General features: G+C 38.8%; 2 protein-coding genes across 2 annotated transcripts in view; one reads left to right on the plus strand and one right to left on the minus strand.

Annotated features, from left to right (window-relative positions):
• The window catches only part of LOC121949101 (general transcription factor IIF subunit 2-like), a 59,461-nt gene that overhangs the window by 16,223 nt on the left and 19,289 nt on the right, over positions 1-23,949 (plus strand). The window lies entirely within an intron of this gene.
• Positions 13,639-15,481, minus strand: kctd4 (potassium channel tetramerization domain containing 4). Its single transcript, XM_042494699.1, has one exon. It carries the CDS (start codon positions 15,257-15,259, stop codon positions 14,483-14,485), a length of 777 nt encoding a protein of 258 aa, XP_042350633.1. The 5' UTR covers positions 15,260-15,481; the 3' UTR covers positions 13,639-14,482.

Here is a 23,949-nt window from a genome sequence, read left to right on the forward strand (position 1 = left end):
ATTTAAATTGTAATGGCCTGTAGAGCTGGCTCAAAGTAGAAAAATTGGGCATCTCAGCAAAGTTTCAAGTTTCATAGTATAGGGTCTAAATTCTTATCCCAATGTGATAATTCATTTTTTCTTTTAAAAAAGATATCCAAAAATGTCTAAAATTCAGTTTTTGTTTTGTTGTTTTAGGGTATTGTATGTCGATTGATGAGGGGAAAAAAATAAATTTAAATGATTTTAGCACGAGGCTGCAACTAAACAAAATGTGAAAAAAGTAATGGGGTCTGAATACTTTCTGAATGTACTGCTAATGACATATTTCCATTACTCCAGCCAAGAACAAGCCATTCATGAGAACAGCAGCAGACCTTTTTAATCATGCATGAAAACAAAGATGTGAGCTAAACTCAGGCTTTATACTAGTAGAAATTCAATAACGTTTGTCTAGCTTCTCTGAAAGGGATAAACTGCTGCTGTCCTGCTGTGTTATTTGAAATCCCTGTTGTGAAGTAGCATCATGTACAAAACCATTGGAACTGTGCAGGCTGCTGGATCCTGTGCAGACTGTCGTAGGTGTTTTATTGAAGGAGTGTGGCTGGCTTAGCTTTGTAGGTTCATTCCAAAAGTGTGGCTCATGAATTGCTGAGGGTTTAAAGAGGAATATCTCTTGACTGGATACCTCTTGAAAAGCATCACTTTGTAGTCAGACGACACTAACAACACATGCTTTTAGGATTATATTTGACTTCATTCACAAGGATTCAGAAGGCCCACAGCATGAATTGTTGGCATTCATGAGCTTTCAGCTGCTCCTCTTGCAAGTCGTGCACCAATAGCTGTATGGTTGGGCTGTTTCCATGACTGACGTCACATAGCAGTCTTGATGTTTGTTGTTTTGGTCAGAGTTAAGGATGTGTTCAACCATCGTTAATCCAATGGGAGGCTTTAAAGTTCCTGCTGTCTGAGAGCTCAAGCCTCTTGGGCATACTCACTGTCAGAACTGTTTGAAGCTGTCTGCTCTCTCCTGTTGCGTTGCTTTCTGCTTTTTCTCAACACCACAAAAGTATCATGGTTAGTGTTTGAAATGAATTGACATTTGTTTTGCAGCATTTATTTAGTTCCATACTCTTTTTCAACAATCCATCTTCTCATTTTTATACCCTTTCACACATTTATGCTGGCAGCAAAACATTGGGACTGTAACAAAACAACAGGCCCTCTCTTCCACCTGGTGAAAAGCGGCACACTGCACTGTAAGTAGCTTGCGCCCATCTGTGTGTCCATGGGTGTGTGGATCTTAAAATCAGGTGTGTTCAGGTGAATTGTTTGCACATTGCTATATTGAGGCAGCAGAAAGTGATTGCACCATCGACCAACAAACCTTGTCTGAAGTTACTCGGCCCTATTTTAATGCTCTGTTGCACATGGTCTCAAGTTCATTGCAGAAGTGCATTTAGGGGTGTCCAACTCCACTTCTGGTGAATAACAGTGCAAAATCTGGAGGCAGAGTAAGGTTGCAAAGAGCAAGGGGGTTGTAGCAAAACCCATAATTAATCATGGGTGTGTATTGGGCATAACATGAATTCAACCAATCAGTGTTATCTCTCATTTACTTTAAAGGCCAGGAGCACCTCCACCTGGCACACTGCCATTCACAGGGTGGATTTGGCAAATTGGAGTTGACAGCAATTCCCTGCTGCAAGTAATACTACTACTACTACAACTACTACTACTACTACTACTAATAAGCTTTATTTGTATAGCACCTTTTGTACATAAAATGCAGCTCCAAGTGCTTTATTTGCAAGTTTTAAAACCTTTTCATGAGAAACATATATATAAATACATGAATAAGCTCATACAAACACACAAATACAGCGTACATATACATACACCCACATATGTATATATGCACAAATAAAATAAGATAAAATAAAATAAAAATAACATAAATTAAAATCATTGTACAACACATGTATATCATAGCTCTGGCAGTGAGTTGCAGAACAGGTCAGAGGGGAGAAACAAATAAAGGAAATTAAAATCTCTATATATATACTGTATATAAAAGAAATATATAAAACATGATATAAAACACATTTTCATTTATTTTTCATTTTTTCATTTCTGAAAATAAAACCATAATATTTGATTAAATTAATTAGACGACGGGTCTAGTTAAAAGCAAGAGCAGTGATGTCACTGCAACAAATATTAGGGAACATTTCAGGGGCAAAACTAAAAACTGTAGTTATAAACTTGACAGAGGAAACGGAACAAAACTTTTAGCTTCTGAAATAATCAGTAAAGTTTTCCTGCTCTTCGTACAAACATGCAAGCGGGGTCATGCGCATGCCAAATTGCAAGGTCGTGCAGAATTTACAGGGATTAGCTGAATTTGTGTTAATTGTTATGATCGCACCATCCCAGCATCCTGGAGGGATTTATCCATTTAGAATTTATTACAGGACTGTTGCACTAAACTGCATTAATGTTATTTACTGTAGTTGTACATAATAAGCTGAATGTAATATGTAGTTTGTAGTGAAATGAAATACAGATGGTACATTTTTTAACTGGAATATTGTTTCTATTGATTGTAATCGACCAAAAGGAATCGTATTTTAAAATGAAAAAAAAAAATTGTAACATTGCCCAATAATAAATATATCAAAAAAACATGGTTAAATTATAGTAAAGCTTAAGAATTACACATCTACTACCCATTAAAAAAAAATACAGTCTTCTACACTCTGGCACTGTAAATCTCCACTGGCACATTTTGGTGAAAAGCATCTTGTTTGAAGGTACCTTGATGATAGGTGTTTTCACCACATTGAGAAAAGTGTCACCTGTTGCTTTGAATCACTGAAATACAAGAAATAAAGTTTTTCATTTTTCTAGTACATTTAAAAAAAAAAAAAAAGCCATTGTATTTTACCAGAACACAAAAGTCTAAATTTGTAGATTAAAATTTGGTGTTTGCACCCCACAGGTTTCTCAAAATTGCAGATCTCACATTTGTTTTTTTCCCTACAGTCACAATGAAGCAGGGGGCTGAATCACCGTGACTCAGGGCCTGCTATTCTTCTCAGAGATGCATGTTTGTTGTTGCCCAAGGTGAAAATAGAGCCAGCTATTGTTTCGCTGGAGAAATGTCATCTGTGTTCTCAGTTCTGTTTTGCTACTTGAAATAAAGGTTTGTCCAACCCCTACTGTGCTCCCAAACAAGAGACATGTGACACTCAGAGACATGACAGAGGGCTTAACGTGATGCTCTGTCACCAGTAGATACAACGTGAGCCTGTCAGTAGATTGTGAGAAGACTTAAAAGGTTATACTAGAGTATACTGTTAGAGGATGTGAGGGAAGTAACCTTTTTAAATAATTTTTGCTTCGAAGTTGCAGATGGAAAGTGCTCAGGTGTCCCCATCATGACCTCTGCCGCTGTGTCTACAGAGCCCATTAAGTTAATGGCAATGTCATGTCTCCTTACACAAATAAATACAGTAGATTGCATAAGTGCACACTGACACATGAATAAAAAAGAATCGCGTTATTGTTAGGCCAGAGCATGAGCAGGCTGGATATTGGCTCTTTATTAAAAATGTAATAATAGCCAGTCTGTGATGTCCACATCTGATATGATGGCGGTTCCACCACACAGGTCACACAGTCCATATGGCTGTATTGCTTTTGTGTGAGATGTCTGAGCAAGAAAATGTTTTTGGTTTGTGTGGGAGGCTTTTACTCAACAGTAACAAAACTTAAAAAAAGCTGCTCACCCACCATTAGTCTGGCTGTCAGTGGAGAGTTGCTGCTTTGCATTGTCCAAATGAGGCCTGAGCTGAATATATCATGCTCAGATACTCATTCCCCAGCACTCCCAAATGGAGCGGTGAAGCCCTGAAGGGAAAAAAAAATCCCCAGTAAGTCAGCATGATTAATGCATACTGTACGTTGGGCTGTGTGCAGAGTTAAGGTGTGAGACTTGCAGCAGCTTATGTGAGACTTTGATGAATATGTGGGAGATACGGCTCACAAGTGGAAATACTGCATTTCCTCAAATATTTGAATTTTTGTCGTAAACAGTAACAATATTCTTTCAAAAACCAAATGTATGGTATAGTTTGCAGATTCTGCTTATTAACTGCTGTCTGTCTAGTAGCCACAAATCCTTATAGATCTACTTATTAATTGGCATGTGAAGTTGAATTTGTATTTACTTTACAAGGTACATTTATCAGAATTTATTAAAATTAGTCCTTGATTTATTTCAAACAGAGGGGAGAGATTTGATCAGATGTAGAATTGGTGACACTAATCTTAAGTGTCCACCTTGAACCTGAAGAGATTTTATAGATCTTCTGTGCTGCCGGGTTGGAGATGTGTGTGTGAAGCAGCCACGATACAGAAAATGTAGCTTCTCTGCAGAAACTTCCCTATTTAAAGTGTTATTTAGTATATGGTGTAATTCTAGTTTTATGAATATCTTAAATGCTTCAAAAATAAAAGATCTACAATTGTGTAAATAATATTTCGGCTGCAGAATAAATTTATTGTAATAAATAATAAGTGTGTCCAGGTTATAACCTGGTTATGTGATATGCTTTTTCAGTACACAAAAAATATTAATGGGACCACAGAACATTGTGGATGAACATTTACCATCCAGGAATTCTTAGTCGACATGACTAACTATGTAACAATTTGGTCACAATTAATCAATAATTGTATTTTTTTTCCAATCAAAAAATTATGAGAACTCCCAAAATAAAATGTTGCTTGTAGAAAGTGTTTACTTGAGTCAGTTGAAGGCACAGTACACTGCACGTGGGCACGTGATCAGAACTGTACCACTACAGCCTCATTTTGAGCAAGGAAAAACCCTGTTCTTGCTCTGGTCCAATAAGTACAGTGCACACAGCAGACTGCACATGGCTGCTTTGTTTAGCTTTACGCAGGGAATAAACAGTACTCCAGCGTGTATACTGCAAAAAAATACTAAATGGCTCCAGGTTTTCTGCTTGCTGTAATTTTGATAAATAAAGACATACCATGCACAATATAGTCCTTATTTCGAGGCCTCCTGTCATCTGATCGCATCTATGAACGCTTGGATACTTTATCTGTTTGTTTGCGATTAAAACATTTGAAATAACAACGGTTTGGACTGAAAACTGTCAACAGAGTACTGGAAAACTGGTCTGAGACCACGTTAAAATGGAGGTTCTTGATCCACCTCCAAACTTGTGCGATCCTTTTGTGGTGAGACAGTAAACGGACCAACCTCAGATATATCAGCACATAACCATGACATAATAAAGCACCTCATCATTTGTTATATAACAGATACAATGTCCCAAAAATCCTCAACTTTAAGTGTTTTTAATTAAAAAAATAAAGATAAATAAGAGTCTTCCTCCCCTAACATGTTTTGGCAGGATATTTAAATAGATAAACTGAATAAATTCAGAAGTTAAACTAACATTAATTCATCTACTGACTGCGAACTTCTTATAATATAATTGTAAAAGCAAAAAATATATTTATGTAAATCATTTGGTAACCATGGTAACATTTATAGGCATCAGCATGTGAGTGCGGGGATGTTCCCCTGATCAATCAGGCAGTCAAAAGAATTTAAAACTGCCTGCTGTGCTTCTGTCCTACTGTGTGAACTTTAGCAGTCCATTAAGTACATTAAACCCGTGTGACATGGTGTTCTCGCAGTAATATTGCCGCACAAGAAGACACTTTTTCATCCTGTACCTGCGTCTTTGTAGTTATACATAACATGTAGTTTATGATAATTCCTGTAATCAGTTGTCTCTGTGAGCACTTTGTGACATCGTAGAGGCATTAAAGTGCCGCATGAGTGCCAGTGTCAGTCATTGAGTCACATTCCTCCCGTTGGTCCATGTGGTCCTGATGAGGCAGGGCGAAGGGGTTTTGATAAGCAAACCCTCCGTCATTTTGTACAGATTCTCTATTTTTTGTATTTGAGTAACACTATGACAAAATTAATATTAACAGTAGAAAAAGCAGCATGTGGTATATAAACTATATAAAAATATAAACTAATCATCATCTGACCTTATTTTTTTTCTGGCCTGAGTTGGTATTATTATTTGGCTCTTATTGTTATGTTCTTCTGCAAGAAAACCCTCTTACTTCTGCTTTGCCCTATTTGTCAAAGCACTAGAATGAGCACCTTTTCCTAGGTGCTTGGCACATAGTACCACTTTGTCACAGTTGTGCGACCTTATCATTAGATACCACTGAATCCTACAGACTGGACCTTTAATGTACTGTTTTAGGTACTGCACAACAAATTGCATTGCACAATATGCAATGACCATAAAGGCATTCTGTCCTGTTTTACTCTAGCCAAATAACTGACACAGAGCCAAGGTGGAGCTTCAAGACTACTATAACTAAAAACCAACGTACTTTATTAATTCAATAATTGTTAAATTCAATAAATATTAACAGAGTAGTGTGACACTTTGAGATCTTGGGGGGGTAATGCTTAAAAATGCATGCTGTATTCAGATCCTAAGAAAATGGCATATACATACTTAGACATTGAATGCAAACTTGCGTTGTTTTGGAGTCCTTCACACCCTATAGCACCAAAACTATTGGATGAAAACAGTACAGCATTTCTAACATCACAAACTGTCACATGGACACACACCTGTTTGTTGTAGTCTCTAATGTCATGTTTGGGTCAAAGCGAAGTGATTGCCACTTTACAGTAGCACGGAGGGGGGCAGGTTGGTTCTGACCTCCTCGCTCTGCCTCTGCTGAGATTCTCCTCACATCTTTCTTTCTGCGACCTCTTCACTGCTTTTATAATCTTTTTTCCTTTAAATTTATATTAAATTTATCAATGATCACATGAATAACACGATTCTGTAGCTATTTTGATGACCGATTGATTGTTTTTGATTGATTGATTGAATTTTTTTTACACAAAAATGCCAAAAATGATGTTGCTTCAGCTTCTCATTGTTGAGGATTTGCTGCTTTTCTTCCTTATGTGATAGAAATCTGAATATTTTTAGGTTTTTGAGTGTTGGTCTGACAAAAAAAGGATTGTGAATCATCGTGAGCTGTGAGAAATAGACATTTTCCACCACCATTTGGTAGACCAAATTATGGATCAGTTGAAAAAAATATTTGGCAGATTAATAGATGACATTTGAATTGTTGACTTTATCAACATTATACTGGTAGTGTTTGAAAACTGAATTTATTTTAATGCAATTTAATTAGATTCAAGTTGTTTTATGAATATGAAGTGTAATTTTGTGGGGGTACAGGAGCAATAAATTGCGCTTTTCAGTTCAATTTCAAAACGCGTTGGAAATTAACTGTTTTTATTAAATTCCTGAAAGAAGGGTAACTGCACTGGAAACAAGTATCTCACTTCACTGGCAGAGTTGTTTCTGTTTTTGCAGAAAACAAGTCTTTAGGGGTGAATTTGGGGCCAAATGATTTTTTTTAAGTGTAAATGCTTTCTCAGAGGCTTTTATATCCTGAGGAAGGAGTACAGCTCTTGGGGGAAACTCTTTTTTCCTTTTGAACATTTGGAATGAAAAAGCTCAGATCTAACGCATCAGCTTCAATCTAAAAATATCGAAATATATTATTACATGAAATTCTCCACGCACAGTTTCATTGTGCCTAACCCTCCCTCATCTCTTTTTTTTTTGACTGAATAATGGTTGCTGCTGCCTCTTTTGTCTGAGCTGAGAGTGGAAGTGGAAAGGGTCTGACCTCCCCTCCTCCTCCTCTTCATCAACCTCTCTCTCTCCTCCTCCTCCTGTGCCATTGCCTCTCTTTCTGGAGCTGAAAGATTAAAATCTGAGGTATGTTAGTCATTTTCTGGCTGAGCTGCACCACACGACTAAGGCATTGCAGTAAGGAGGGTTGTTGTGGGGTGTGAGTGTGTGTGAAAGAGACAGAAAGAAAGCAGCCTATGAACATATGATTTAGGAGTTGAGTTTGCCTGGCAACAGGTGAAAAGACTGAGATGAGACTGTTGATAGTAGTATGGTGTGAGCTTTCTCACCGCTGTTACCACCACTCTCCCCTTCTGCCGCCTGCACCTCCTGCCCCCCTAATGATCGCAAGCCGCCCTTTGATCAGGTGTGGATCACTTTGACCCTGCGACTAATAAGTAAAGCAGTCACCATCATAAAAAATGCACGAAGCTGATCTGCAATTAAAAAGGTTTGATGTTGTTGAAAGCAAAGTATTGGTGCGAGCTGTGACATCTGAACAGATTCAGGTTCACTGGGTTTATCTCCTCTTGAATGTTATTTGACGCACATGGTGTTACATGAGCGTTGCATGTTTGTTGTCTGTGTTTGTGAGGAGTGGGCTGAGGAAGAGGTTTGCCTCATGTCAGAGGTTGATGTGGGTGTATGAGTCATGATGGGGGTGGTGGCGGCTGGTCCGACAGTTTTGACGACATCGCCTGCAGGAGCAGATGGTTTAGGTCACCATGGGGGGCATGGGGGGCATTGTTAGAGATGCTGTTGACTCAAAGGTGGCTGATTGTCGCTATGCTCAGTAACTAAGAGGTTTTGAAGTAACTAGCAGGCAGTAAGAGGCAATTTCACTTTGTATTACAAAGACTCCACTTTAGCAAGAATAAGCTTTGAAGGAGATGGATGCTTTTCAGTGTTTGAAATGATCAAATTTAAACATTTCCATTCTCACAAGTTTCCATAAATGGATATTGAGTGTGCTTCAGATTGCTTGGCCATAAATCAAGTGAGAGTTGTTTTGCATTTGCTCTGGCACCAAAAACATCAGCTTCTGCCAAAGCAGCTTTTTCTTTTGTCCTTAAATGTAGTCATGAAACACTACTGGCCTTTTTTGTTACCCAGTATAATCAGCCTGTTGACTTGAAGAAGGTCAAATGTATTAATCCACTTACACTGCACAAAAGAGTATTCATGCAACATTATGCAACTTTTCAACCTTAAAAAAGAGGCTTCAACATCATTTAGATGGCGTACTGATTTGTAATGGGGCCAGTGGTTCCTCTACAGCATTTTCCGTACAACTGTACAGGCCTGGTGGGCAGCCAGGCCAAAAGGAACCCCCACTAGGCCAAAATCTTTTTTTTTTAATGCGAAAAATAACTATCCATTCCAGTGTTAGCCTTTTATGTGAGTGAGCACAGCACTGGACTATTTCGTAAACAATAGCCTTTTTAATTCTACATTGCTGTTAGCAGCTGGTCATGTGGCAATTTGGCCTTGTGAGAATATTTTTACAGTCTCATCTTGCCGTGGACAGCCCTTTCCAATGTTCTCGTCAATACCAACAGATTGTAAACAGTAATATAAGCTCACTGGACAATAGAGCTGCTGGTGTACTGCTGCCTTGATCAATTAGTTGTGTTGTTGTGTTATTGTTTGACTTAAGTACATCCGGACCAAACAGTATAAGCACCAAAGCCACACAATAACACAAAATAAACTAACCGACTGAGGCAGCATTAGACCAGCAGCTCCTGTGTTCTGCAATGTTAAATTACTGTTCTTCTCAATGGAGTCTATTTTGTAGAGAGTGATTTAATTGCTTCAGTTCCACGTTGGAAATTGCTGTCTGATTGCAAGGTTTAGCAGCAAAAATATTCTAAATAAAGTGCACACCTGATATATGTATTTTTAAAGGTGGGACTTTTTTGAGGTGATTAAGATATGATTTTTTGCTTCCCCACTACACACCAGTGCTTTGCTCTTGTGTCGTTGTTACTGCCTGCTTCTCCACAATGGACTGACTATGGATAAGAATCTCATACAACCCCACTTCAAAAAATCTGACCCCTCTAATCTTTATTGTGATATTCAGTTATTTTATTTAGGGTATGTATTGCATTGCTTATTTAAAGGGACACTCCACCAAATTTAATGGTTACGTCCAGCTGACAATTATCATACCATCAAGTTTTTTGGAAATATAAAAAAAAATGTTTTACAGAAAATTTATTTCACTCTTTTTTTAAAGGCAATGGCATTTACTAAGCAGGAGAAGTCAATCAAAACATGTAGTGGAGTTGCATTTTGGGAAATGTAGGATCCATTCTCTTGTGAACTTTAGTCATGTTAGATTGAGAGTAAAATTTAGGATATCCTCAGTCTCTGCTGCATCAATTTTGATCCCTTCTTTTTTAACTGTCCCTCTTTGCGTATCCTAGGAAGGTGACAGAATGTCCCCTTTGCCTAAACCTAACCAATGCATCTAATGTAGGCAAGTACTAGACACTCATAGGGGAAAGTTGGGCACGTTATTTCTTTGTTATCCTAGGATTTGCAAATTTACATCCCTCTCAAGTCTGCCATCTTCGTGGAGCTGCATTGATAAATACTAAGATTATCTCTTTATTTATTTATTACTGTATTTTACTTCTTAAAAGAGATAATTCATACTCTTCATTAGATATTCCAGTAATATCACTTTTTTGTTAAATGTTTAAAATGACTTTGTGATATATAAAGTCTCCTATATGTCTTTGTTACTTAATAAAATCAAAACCATGTTAAGTGGTAGGAAAATACTTCCACCAAAAGAGAGTCAAACTTTGTTCCTATTTTGTTCATGTGAACTAGTTCATAGAGGTTGTCATATATGCTCGGTGCATTCCAATATCACCTTTTAGCAGGAGAGTCATTATCAAAAAAACAAATCGGGAGAGGGGAATAATCATTTTGTTCCAGTAAGTCAACTCATATTTAGAGGTGAATATCTTTGGTTTTCACTTTCAAAGCTATAATATTATTGAAACAGAACATTGGAACAGTAAATATTTTCAACGCACATGATTTGTAAAAATAGTAATATGACCAAAGTTGACAGTGACACACATTAGAGTGCAGAGAGATAAAAAAGGTTCTCCTTGAGGGAAAAGGGCAGGATTTTTTGCTCAGACTGGCCTACTTTTAAAATACCAAATATCTTTACTGGAGCTGGGAGGGTTTGAAGGAGCTCCCCAAAGGCTTCTGCAGGTGGATCTGCTGCACTGTGGTGGCAGCGAGCCAGAACAGCTGACTGTCAGCCATCACAGCGGGCGGTGGAAAGGTGAGGACAGAGCTGAGCGTGTTCTGATTAAATTGTTAATGTGTGATTGACATTAATGTATGTTGACTCTGAGAGTTTTTTTTTTTTTTTTTTTAATCAAATCAAATATGGATGTTTTTAACAGTTGAAGTTGGTTAGAGAAGCATCATCATCACTTAATAGATTAACACAAGGATGAAAAATATTTTTTCATCAAGCCCCTGTTGTTAACTTTCTGTCTGCTACAGCTCTGATCACCCTCAGTATCACTGCTTGGTGCAGTCAACTCTGTTGCAACAGTGATGTGTCCAGACCACACCCCGAGTGGTTTTTAAAGATATACCATGCAAGATTCTCGGTTACTGTTGGTAAACACGCTCAGCAGTGAAAGTAAAAGCCAACCCCATATTCACTCTTGTTTGGCATTTCGTCTTGCTACAGTTGCATATGGATTATTCTTCGCTGTGTCTTTTGGTTGCTTGCTGCCTACATTTTGGCACCTGATTGCTTTTTATGCAGAACCCATGTCACCTGAGTGTGCGGGTACATGGCCATAAATGTCCCGAACACAGAAAATTCAATAGTGGGCAGGGTCTCTGCAGACGAGTGCACCGTCAGACACTTGTTGTGTTGTAATGATGATTGAGAGGGATTACCTTTGTATGGGTGTACAGATTGTTCTTTAAAAAAATGCTGCAAATCTTTAACATTTAGGTGCACTGGTTTTTTGTGAGTCTCCCAGTAATAGTCATGGGACTGAGCAAAATGCAGAGAAATTTTCACTTGTGCCACTATGTAGGCTGGTCCTCCCTCAGTTTATACATTGTCTGATCGTGTCTTGTAGTGTGAACAGGCAGAACTGAATTCAACGTAAATCTGTATTGTTTTACTTTACAGTATTTTTTTCAAACCATTTTATGCCAATTTTAAGTCACAAAAAACAACGTGGTATACAAAGTGTGGTGCACTACTGAAATATGTTTACAGTGCACTCTACATGACAGCAGCTATATTCTAAATTTCTATCCACAATTGATATTTATAGTGATATACTGTATAAAAGTCACCATCACATATCACCCACACAATTTCTAAGGGACACCAAATATAATCTGTTGTCAAATGTTAATCATGATGTAAAAATGCTGAAGTTGTTAACAGATCACTGGTCCCTAACCTTTTTCCTTAAAGGAGCCCTTTTCTATCACTGATTAAACCAACGACCCTTGACTAAGATAAATATTTTATGGATATTTTACATTTTATTCAATGCATAAAAATTACAGTACAGAACAGCTGATAAACTGTACAAGTGACTTAAAAAATGATTGTGAACACTGCACAAAGTTTGTATAAAAGCAGCAAATTGGATGAATTCTGAGCATTTTTCTCTGTGAATATTGCATCAGAGATAAGTTGTCCTGATATTTCAGGAATGTTTTATACAAATCTCTGTCCGTAAAATGCATTTGATGTTTTTTGAATAATCATACATACTTAATAGGCTATTCTGCTTGACGCTGTTCTAATAGATTTGTTTTTTTTCTTAATCTTTGTATATTTCTAATAGAGGACAAGGCTGTTAAGCATAGAATGAAGGCTTTGTGAATACAGCTTGTGTCCAGGTATTCACTGTGCACTTATCCTTCAGATATAAGTTTTTAAAGTTTATATCTTGAATAATAATCTATACTTAAAAAAACAATTTCACTCAGTTCTTCATAAAATAAATGAAATAAGAAGAGGCGTATTGCAAAAAAACAAAAAGGATTTTTTACACCCCTTAAAATAAAAAATGCCTCCTGACCCTCAATAATCTATACCTATGGGAAGCCATGCTATAAAATTATTACGCTAAAGGCTTGTCAATGGCTGTAGGTTTCTGTATTTGAAACTCTTCCAGTCATTAATCTTTTTAAGCCACTGTCCGACTGCACAACATCACATTACATCCTCCACTGTTCTGAAAACTTATAGGTGAAATGACAAAGAATATGCTGTACATAGTGTTATTTTTGTCCTTGTGATCCTTGAATTTTTTTGCGCACCTTTTAAATTGTTCCCGACATGAAAAGCAGTGTTTAACACATGCAGAGAAGTGTAAAAGGAGTAACTGTGTGCGCGAAATTGTTGTTTTGCTAAAGCTGAAAGTGTGAGCCAGTACACTTTGTCTCTCCAACTTTTTTCTTTTTTCTCAAGATTCTGGAAACTTTACACAAACAATGCTGTGGCCTGCCCTGGATGTGAACAGTTACACTGTGTACAGACTTGAAGTTCATGCAGGTCAGCATTTAAGTATCATCAGTATACCTTTTATGCTATGGATGCAAGCAAAATAGTAATTATCCTCATACACACACTGGCTACTTGTTATGTAATAATGCAAAGTAACTTTTCAACATTTCAGCATTATTCATAACAGCATTTGGCAGGCTTCCTACACTAAGCAATGACTCAGTCATTTAACCGTACACAGACTTTTTGCAGATATACCTCAAAACACTTACCAGTAGTTTTAGTCACTTTTATTTGTAAAATATTCACAATGAAAAGTAATAGGCATTGTTGTGGCACCGAATTCACAGAGGCTCACAGCACTAACAAACACACAGTTTATTTAGTGCACATGCATCATGCTAGATTCAAAGCCCTTACAATAATCACGTTTCTTTGCACTTAAACTCATATTGTCCACAGAGAAAATGGTTTGTGTTGCTTCAGTCTGATTTTGGATGTGAAGTTTGTTCATCAATCCAAACACAACCTCAGTGTTCCGGAGAGGTTAATAAACTAAACACAAGCTATTAAACCAACTACACACAGCACACACAGTGTATAGCAACACACATACACACAGGCACAGACTGTAGTCGAAGCTGAATGGCACAACAGTGCACATCACGGCTGGTTTTAAAGGCTTTTGCAGCTGTTGACAAAGCAGCAGAAGCAGTTCTTGTGCAGAGACACATCCACTGATAAAGCTGTCAATGTTCATACTCTCTGTTTGATCCATTCGTCCTCTCCATGGAAAGATTCACTGTTGTAGAGTTGAACTTTTTGCGTGATGTCCAATCAAATGCAGTTCAGATATGATAAAGGCCAAGTTAAACTGGATCATTCTGAATGCTTTTAATACTAGCTTAGGTTGATGAATTACCAGTGTTATCCCCAATGTATCAAGTTTCGTGTTTGTAAGCCAGCAATGTGCAGTTAAGATATAAACACCGTCATCTGAGACGATCCAACCCACCTGTTATTCTTCTACCACCCAATGACACATTACAGCTCACCACATGTTACAAGATCTTCAAGCCAAAACCTTACATTAGCGGGGTGGATATGGGATCAGGCGCTACTCTTTTTCCTCTCTGCCTCCCCCTCTCCTCCTCTCTTCCCTCTGTTTCCCCTCATTCTATTTGACAAAGTGAAGGGCCTCAGCCGCCACCACGGAGCCTTTGCTGCTGTCGAGGCTGGTGACCAGCTTGAAGCCTGATCTCAGCGCTAGCATCACTGTCTCTAGTTTCAGACAGTCAAGTGTGCACAAGAATGTGCTGTCCTCCTTCAGTACGAGCCGCGAGCCTGGCTCCGACTTGATGAAGTGCCGGAACTGGATCACATTGGACGACACCACAAATTCTTCCGGAAAGCCATCCAGGCGGCTCTTGGAGATCTGCACCAGCCGCGCTTTGACCTTGTCGATGAAGGTGGAGTCACTGCAGTACACCTTGAGGCCCTGCGACCTCTCGTGACTATCCGTCATCTCCAAAAAAGCGGCCTCCCGCTGGGCCGCCCTCTGACTTTCCCACTCAACAACGTTTTCCACCAGTTCACTCAGACGGTAAAAATCTGCCTCCCGCCGCAGGAGCCCTGCCTCCCGGAAGTCATCGGGCAGCTGGAGCTCTCCAGTTCGGAGGTAGTTGAGCACATGGCGAAAAACTGGGCCGTCTCTATCGATGAAGGGGTTGCCCATGGAATCAGTGTGCTGAACCGGCTTCTTACCGTTGGCCAGCTCTTCCAGAAAGGAACCCTGGTGTTTGGCAAGGGTAGTTCGATGGGCGGTGTAGAGGAACCCTCCTACGTTGATGGTGATAGTGCCCGAAGAGGGCTTCTTGAAGCTCTTGCTGGGCTGCAGCAGGTCCGGGTTGATGTGCCTCAGTTCACTTTCCATCCTTCTGAGGTTCCATTCCATTCTCCAGTCACCCTCTCCAGCCTCGACCCAGACTCCTCAGAGCTGGTGTGTCTGCAGCACAGATCGACTCTTTTATTTTTTCGTCCCTTTTGGATCTGGCTGTGGGAATCTGTACTGCTGCAGAGAAAATGAAAAGGTGTTGTCAGCTGTTGTATAGTGAGAGTGAATGTGTCTGAGAGTGTGTGATGGTGGATGGGTGAGTGCTGTCTGGCAGGAGCTACAGTGAACTGGGAGCTGAAAACAGACTGGCTCTCTCTGCTGCTTGGTGTCCCTCCTCTCTCTCTCTCTCTCTCTCTCTCTCTCTCTCTCTCTCTCTCTCTCTCTCTCTCTCTCTCTCTCTCTCTGTAGGAGTGGGTGGGCAGACAGCGTCACACTCAGGGAGGAGATAGAGGGAATATGAGAGCAAACAACAGCAGAGTACGGACTCCAGCTCTTTCTTGCTTGCTCTCTTTCCGTAATTATCTTAGCTAGAGGAGCAGAGCTGAGCTCTCTCTCTCTCACTCACACACACACACACCCTTCACCAGATGGAGGGGGGGGGGCTGCTTCCATAATTTTTGTGGTGTGAAACTGTCTCAGCTCGTGTGAGTCTGAGTACGAAACTCCTTTTTCAGCCACGTCCATCTGTTTACCACACAGTGCTACATGTGAACTGGAATCTGTCTGAAAAGCAATCCAGTTTAATTCGGGGCTTGACTGCCATGCTTTTTCTGTGTGATCTCCGGTTATGACAGGGAGAAGTAGGCTGCTAGCCTTACTTATGTAAATGAAAACAACAGGAAATGCATTTATGTAAACAGTGCTTATCCTGTTTTCTTTCTTTCAGGGTAATAAGGAGTCCTTTGTCAAGTCACGCAAATCAAATGTTACTTATGGATTGATTTTGTGTGTGTCTGTGTGCTGGCTTTGGGATCCTGTGTTGGAAAATTACCAGTTATAGTTGATGGTGATCTGATTTTGAATTTGCTAATGGTTTGGCCTGTAGCACGTCTCATACCATGAGAGAGAGAGAGAGAAAGAGAGAGAGAGAGAGAGAGAGAGAGTTTGACATAGCAGTGTCTTACTCAGTGCAAATGCAGATGTGTAAAAGGTAGGGCTGCATATGACTCAGAATTATGTCAGATGAATCAGATTAGACAATTAAAAACCAATATTCGACTTTTTTTTCAGTTTGAATGGGCTCAGTGTGACAGTGGCATCAGGGGAATATAGTAAGCAAGCTAACTGATCTAACAACGGCTCTACAGTGTGCAACATTTTTTGCAGACATTAGATATAAAACAAAAGCCATAGACTGTATTGTACGAAGTTTTTGTGAGCTGTAAATTCACCACTTCTAAGCAGAAGAGAGAAGATAATTTTATCTCAGAGCCTTACGGCTCTCTGACCAAAGAGCAGCATGAAAGTAAAGACCACTCACATCTGCACAGCACACTCACTGAAAAAAATAAAAATAAAAAAGACTGCTCAACTTGAAGCAATCTAAGTCTGCTGAAGGTCTCTTACTGATGATTGAAATCACATGCCTTCAAGGGGTATCCCTAGTAAAAATCACACTGTATATCGAACTTACAGAAATACACAGAGAGCCCGAAAAAGTAAAGCATGGCACCATATTGTTTTGGACTGGTAACAATGTGTGAGTAATGATGTGTAAGGATGTGTTTTGTATAGACATAAACTTCAACACTTGAGTATACTGGCCACTCTTGCAGATTGTAAATGATCGTTCTGGGGCAGCAGTCTTGATCCACTGTTTTAAATTAACTGTGACATAGTCGGATTTGTGTTAGAGGTGTGTATCCAGGGGATGCTGGAAGTTTGCATGTTTGGTCAGAGACTGCAAAGCTAAAAAATCAGTGTGTAGTGGATATATGGTCTAGCTACTTGAGCTACCCCGTGGTGAGTTAATGGTTAAAAGAAAAAAAAACATTATCCTTTTTTTTGTTTGTTTTTTTTTTATCAAGACCCCTGTCTTTCTATCAATGTCTTCCTACCTCAGATCATGTGAGTCACCTATTAAGAAGAGAAACAGAAAACAGCATGAAGCAGATGCTCATGCGTTGTTATTAATCCACAAACAGTCGGGCAGACACCCTGCACTCTAACATTATGTTTGTACTGGATTCTGTCCCCAGCAACAATTCTGTTGTAGAAATATTTCAGTCCAGATGGTTTGTAACCTACTTCAGATGTTTTTTTTACACCAGGGAGGCAATGCCAGGACATTTACATAATTTATCAGCACTTGCACAAGAGTCTGGCAATGACAAAATACCTGGATTGTGGCATGTTTGTCCCTGCAGGGCAGGAGAGACATTGGGCTTGCTTTGCAGGGATACTCATATCTTGGACCCGCTCGGTGGCAAATTATAGTTAGAAGTATTTACCGATAATGACTTGGATGTCCACTGTCTAAGGTAGTGTCTTCAAATGTCTTGTTCTGTCGGAATATAAGACCAGACCCCAAAAGATGTTTATTATCCTAAAAGACAAATTAACCAGCAAATATTCAGTGAACTTTTGGGGGGCATTTTTAATTATAAAATTAGTTAAATGATTAATGGATTCTCTAAATGGTTGCTAATTTTTTTCAGTCGATTAATCGACTAATTGTTTCAACTCTAATTAGATCAGATTGGATAAAAATGTAATTATGCCAGAGAGGAAATTGGGCTGTCAGACATTTTTTAAGCAGCAATGACAGATAATAAAAAGATTATAAGTAAGTAGAGAATAGAAAGAGGTTGCATATACATACCCAGAATTCTAACTCTGTGAATTTTATGTAAAACTATGCGTCCAAATGAAAAGTTTCTTCAGTACCTCAGAGGACTGCTGAAGATAGTTTCTAGACATTGTGAGACTGACTTTGCAAAAGAGCTGCATGGCCATACAAAAAAAAGAACTTTGTGCATCAGTGGGCGTATGCTACATTATTACTACTTGCTCTTACCAGTGTTGCATGCAGGTTCACTTATAGTTAGGTAACTGTTTGATTTCTAGCTCTCACTTGGACCACGGTTGGATGGGGTGCATTATGTTCTGGTCCACATCACTGAGAAAAGCTTAGCAATTTTATGGTTTTGATGATGCTCAGTTTCACCCTCTTGGCGCCCACGATCCTGCCCTTTTCAAAGTCAGTGGGATCACACTTCAGGCTTCTTATCAACAGTCTGTTCATATGCAAAGTAGATGCAGGACTTAAGTTGCTGCTCCATGCACCTGTTTATATAGCAACACAAATGAAAAAGAAGAGACGATATATATTGTTCTGGATCCATATTAATAAATATTAAATACACTTCAGAATATACAAAGATAATTTGAAGTAAAAAATAATATTAAAAAAAATATTATATAAAAATACAAAAGTATTATTGGCTAAAATGACCCTTTTGTGAGTGATATATTGCTTTTTATAATGTTTCATTTATCATGACCATTGAGATATTGATCAGTCATCCTAAACATGTCTCTCAAGATGCTCAGTCTCTGTAATGCAGGATCAAAACACTGTGATTTCTCAAGAGGCCTCTTAATTCTCATAATTTCATTTCTAAGAAATTTCATATTTTATTCTTAAAGGGCAAGTTTACTCTGAAATCTTATGTACATATTTTCCCTCTGACTTATTTGCTGTAAATCAATCTAGATTGTTCTGGTGTGAGTTGCTGAGTGTCTGAGATATCAGCCATAGCGATGTCTCACTTCTCCTGAATATAATAGAAGTAGATGGCAATCGGCTTGTGGTGCTCAAAACACATTTGCTCAAGATAATCCACAGACCTTGTTGTGGGCAGGTGTAGTTTAGCAGAAAATAGTTCCCACATGAAACTGCTCACAACAAAGTCTGTTGATTATAGACCATGATTTACTAACTGATTGTTTGCAGTTTATTGTGCTGTCTTCTGTGTTTGGTAGGCCAAAGACAAATTTCCACCCTGGTGGACAATAAAGATCTGTTCTATTCTATTCTATTCTATTCTATTCTATTCTATTCTATTCTATTCTATTCTAGTCTAGTCTAGTCTAGTCTAGTCTAGTCTAGTCTAGTCTAGTCTGTTCTGTTCTCTTCTGTTCTGTTCTGTTTTCTGTTCTATGGTTTCTGGCAAGAGTCATTGATGTTAAGTTTTTCAAATGTTTTTTTGGCGAGCTATCTTAAACACTCAGAAACTCACACCAAATGTTGCACGAGTTGCTAACATGATTTTCTCCTTGGCTGACCTGTAAGCCAGCTCAGTGATGCTCAGTGAGTTAGCATTAGATGCTGGAAACAAATTCTAAATTTATTTGAGAAATAACGCAATGATGGAAATAATCCTTGTTCATTCCCCCAACAAACTAAATAAAAATAAAGCAATTAAACTCAGTAGGAAAGATGGGAGTAAGTCACAAGCAAGTCTCAAGTCTTAAACTTGAAGGCTTAAGCTTGTCCTAAGTTACTGTGGTAAGAATCAAGCAAGACACAAGCCAAGTTATAAGAAATTCTGATGTGTCTGCTTTGTAGACCACTCTTTCTTCCTTTAAAGAAAACAGCGAGCAACAGGTATGGCACATTTGTGCAGCAGCTTATTAACTAGTTACCCTTAAGAGCTTGAGTTGTAAGTGGAAGTTTATTGCAGAACAATTTACTGAAGATTCACTAAAACTAAAACATTCAATTCAAACCCAGCGGGAGACTGCAATACTGCTTTCTGTGTGACTGTTTATCTGGGAAAAAATCCCAGAGTGACAGCTCTCTCTCTGTCTCCACTGCGATTTTCTAATCATAAATGATTAGTGGTATCATCATCAACACTCAATTGGAATTGCAAACGAGGCCAAGATGCAGCAGAGAGGATTGTGGGAGGTTTGACCTGCTTTCTGCCTCCTGTTCATTAAAACTGGCTCATCGAGGACGATCGCTATCTTCAAAGTCAGTGAGAATCTGTTTGTCACAGCTGTTGTGTCTCTTTATCGCACTGACATCTTAGGACGTTTGAATTAAATTTTCCAAAATGCTGCTAGCAAGGACTCTCCTTCCTTCTAAAAGGTGGTGAATTATTCATGGTGTAACATGGAGTCACTGACTGCTGTGAAGCCGGCATGGCAACCACTTAAAATAGGGTCTCGTATGAGCTCAGAGCTGTCAATCTCTGCTTTGTTCATTATGGAAGTCTATCTGTCTGTATGTGTGTCAGCAGTAAACTTTATCTGATCGATGAAAGTGTTCAGATATCATTTTATTTTCAAAGAATACATATCGCCCTAGGTTTGTGTGGAGTGTTATTGTCATGTCTTCTTCATAATATGTATGGAATTTTTAAAATGTTAAAAAAAAAAAAAAAAAAAATTATCTTAACCTTAAATGTTGGCGTGGCGCCCAGTAGTTCACCTGGTAGAGCAGGTGTACCAAGTACAAAGGCTTAATCCTTGCCGCAGCTGCTGTGTGTTCAATTCCAACTCCCAGCCCTTTACCCTCTCCCCCCCCCCATGTCTGTATAAAGACAAAAAGCCCTAAAAAAAATCTTGAATGTTTTCACAAAATATCATAAGTCAAGCCTCCAAAAATTCTGTGTACTATATATGTATATGACTTGGACAGTAAAATTTTACTTTAAAGGTACAAAGGTTTTTTTTAAAGATACTATTATGTAACACAGTGAGTTGTAGTTCAGCCACATCAGAAATGAAACCATGTTTAAAAGTTTCTTTGTATTTGTAAAATATTTTCTTGGTTACCTTATTAAATCCCATGATGCAGCATTTTTAAAAGTAAGAAATAGACTTAACGCTGATGCATTTACAAAACAAAGTGTGTCATGATCAGTGGTGGAAAGGTACACAACACCAACAGATTCTGAGAATGACAGTAAAATTAAATTAATAACAGTAATCCACCTGACAATAAAGCCATTATAAAATTGGTCAGTCATCTGTTGATCCTTTCAAGCTAAACTTACATTTAGTCAGCTGGAGGGAGAACATGGTGTCACTGAGCCACATAGAGTGTTGAGGCGGGGTGGGAGATTTTCAGGATAAAAGGAGAGAAATAGACTTTTAGCAGTCTAATCTTCCTGTAATTAAATTGCCCACCAGCTTTCTCTGTGTTAGGAGCACTTTGAAGCCTATTTTTTGCATATGGCTGCTGCTAGTCCATGTTAAAATCAAAATGAGTGGGCTGAATACAGTTACAGACAGCGGAAAATCGCTTCAAAGTTAATGAATGGAATCATTAAATTTCCTTAATGAAGCAGCCTCTGGGCTTGGTAGTGATGAGCTCTAATGGAAAATTATATTTGGAGATCCAATCAGTGACTTCACCCCTCCTCACTTATTGCTTCCTTGTTGTCATGTGTAGACCAGGCTACTCTGTCTGTGTGTGTGTGTGTGTGTGGGTGTGTGGGTGTGTGTGTGTGTGTACGTACGTGTGTGAGTGTACGTGTGTGTGAGTGTGTAAAGAGTCTACTCGACCCTTTGTGTTGCATTTTATACCTCATAGAGTATTTTGCAGTCACAAGCATGCAGTCTGATCTCACATTTGTGGGGCGACTTACATCTAAGATGAAGTTGTAAGACCAAGTTATGCTAAGGTCCATTTACCAGATGCTTAAACTTAGAAAAATGACTGTCTTTTAATCAGAGTTCTAATGCCATGACTACAAGCATGCAAATAAACATGCACAAGCCTGATTTCCACTCTTATAGTTAACCACAGATATCGGCAGTAAAAGGAATGGCAAACAATTAGCGCCTTTACCAGTTGCATTGCCTTGGCGATGTTGGCCAGAGCAGCTGTCATTATGCACAACCATTATGCTTTTTATAACAGCTTTATCATTAACTCATCACATGAACCTGTAAATCATCATGAGCAATGATATGAGAAAGGTAACGATGTAGCTTATACACGTTTCATATTGAAATAGACTTTAGGAAGGGCTTTTTATTAAAGGGTAATATGACAAGATCATAAACAGGGCAATAAATGAATGCCTCTAGTGTAAAAACAATAAAATGATGAAATCTGTCAGAACCAATCATGTCCAATCAGGGCATTTCAGTAACATACGCAATGGGTTGCATTCTCTAGGCACATATTTGTAGTCTATTTTGCCAGTATTTTACATATTTTTCATATAGTAGTGTTAAGATGAATGTCAAGTTCTCCATACAGCTTATTTCTTTGAGACGGTCAGTCCAGTCATCCTTGGTTGGAGGGTTTGCCTGCAGTCATTTATGTCTAATGGCTTCCTTGCAAATGGCTAAAAACATGTTTTAAGCTGAGATTCATTAATTCAACAGTGTTTGTCTGCGATTCTCCGCTGCTATAATTTAAAAACAAACAAACAAACAAGCAACATGTTTTGAGCCAGAGCAGTGGTGGTTCTAGAACATTTGGTATCCTGGAGGCTGTAAACATCCTTTCATTTTGTAGTTATAGTTTACTAATGTATGTAATGCTTGTCATGGTATGAACAGTGGTTAAACCAGCCCCAGCTCAGCTCTGAGCACAGAGTGTTCGCTGTCAACTGGCCAATGAACAGACTGCAGAGCTTCAAGCTCAACATTTTCAGTGTGCCAGCAGATCCCAACAGAGGGGTGACGAAAAATGGGGTCAGTTCTAAAGGTACTAAAGGTACCATCCACAATTTTTCGCAATTGAAACAAAGAAATGCATACTGAACTGAACCAAACCAACCTGCTGGTGGAAAACACACCATAGAGAGCGGCAGTCTTTGTTTCTGATACTGCAGCCAGCCACCATGGGACAATGGAGATATTCTGGCTTCACTTGTAATGGTCTACTGTCCATCTTTATAGCCTACAGTCACTGCTAGTCAAACACACAGAGCTAGTCTTCAAACTACTGTAGTAGATACCTCATGAGCAAAGTCATTAGCGGGCTAAGCTAGCACCAGTGAGTCACAATAGCTTATGGAGATTTTCACTCTGTTGGTCTGTTGACCCCATCTGGCATTTGTTTGCCATTGTGCATCATTCAGCTCAATAAAGTTATTTGAGGATGAAAATGGAGCTCTCCAAACTAACAAGTTCAAAACTGACCATTAGCAGGCTCATTCATTGCTTGGTCACTTATGTAACCAACTGTTTTGACAGTTTATTCAAAAAAAATTATTCTTCGCCTCCTGGCTCATAACTGTCTGTAAACCTGTTTTTTGTGCATATGCATCATTTATTCACTTGGCCTCATGTGTTTCTAAAGTATTTATACACTCTTCCTGAAAGCTAAATCCACCTCAAAGATAGAGAATGACATTGGCAGTATAACGAGGAGGTCTCCGGGCTTCTTTCAAGTCTATGTCAAGATCAGAGGCAAGAGATTGTTGTTCAAAGGAAACAATGAAATCATCCAGAAAGTGATATTGGGGAGTGATATCAGAGCAGAGTGAGCCGGGGTCACACACAGCCTGAGGCACTGTAACAGAAGCAGCTTATGCAATGCATCATATCCTGTGTTTGTGAGAGTGAAATTTTTTCTCTAGACACTGAATGGAGCTTAAGGTTCGTAAACCTTGAAAATGAAAAAAGAAAGAACTGTGAGACTGCAACAGTTTTACAACACTGAAGAGCAGCATCCATGTTGCATGCTGATAAAGGTCTTTGACCGATATCTTTTCATCCATTTCTCTAGCTCCAGTAATATATATCAACTCGGTGTGTTTGTGGATGATATATAGTGAAAC

Source organism: Plectropomus leopardus, chromosome 10 (assembly GCF_008729295.1).
Source record: "Plectropomus leopardus isolate mb chromosome 10, YSFRI_Pleo_2.0, whole genome shotgun sequence".
Classification (NCBI taxonomy): domain Eukaryota; kingdom Metazoa; phylum Chordata; class Actinopteri; order Perciformes; family Serranidae; genus Plectropomus; species Plectropomus leopardus.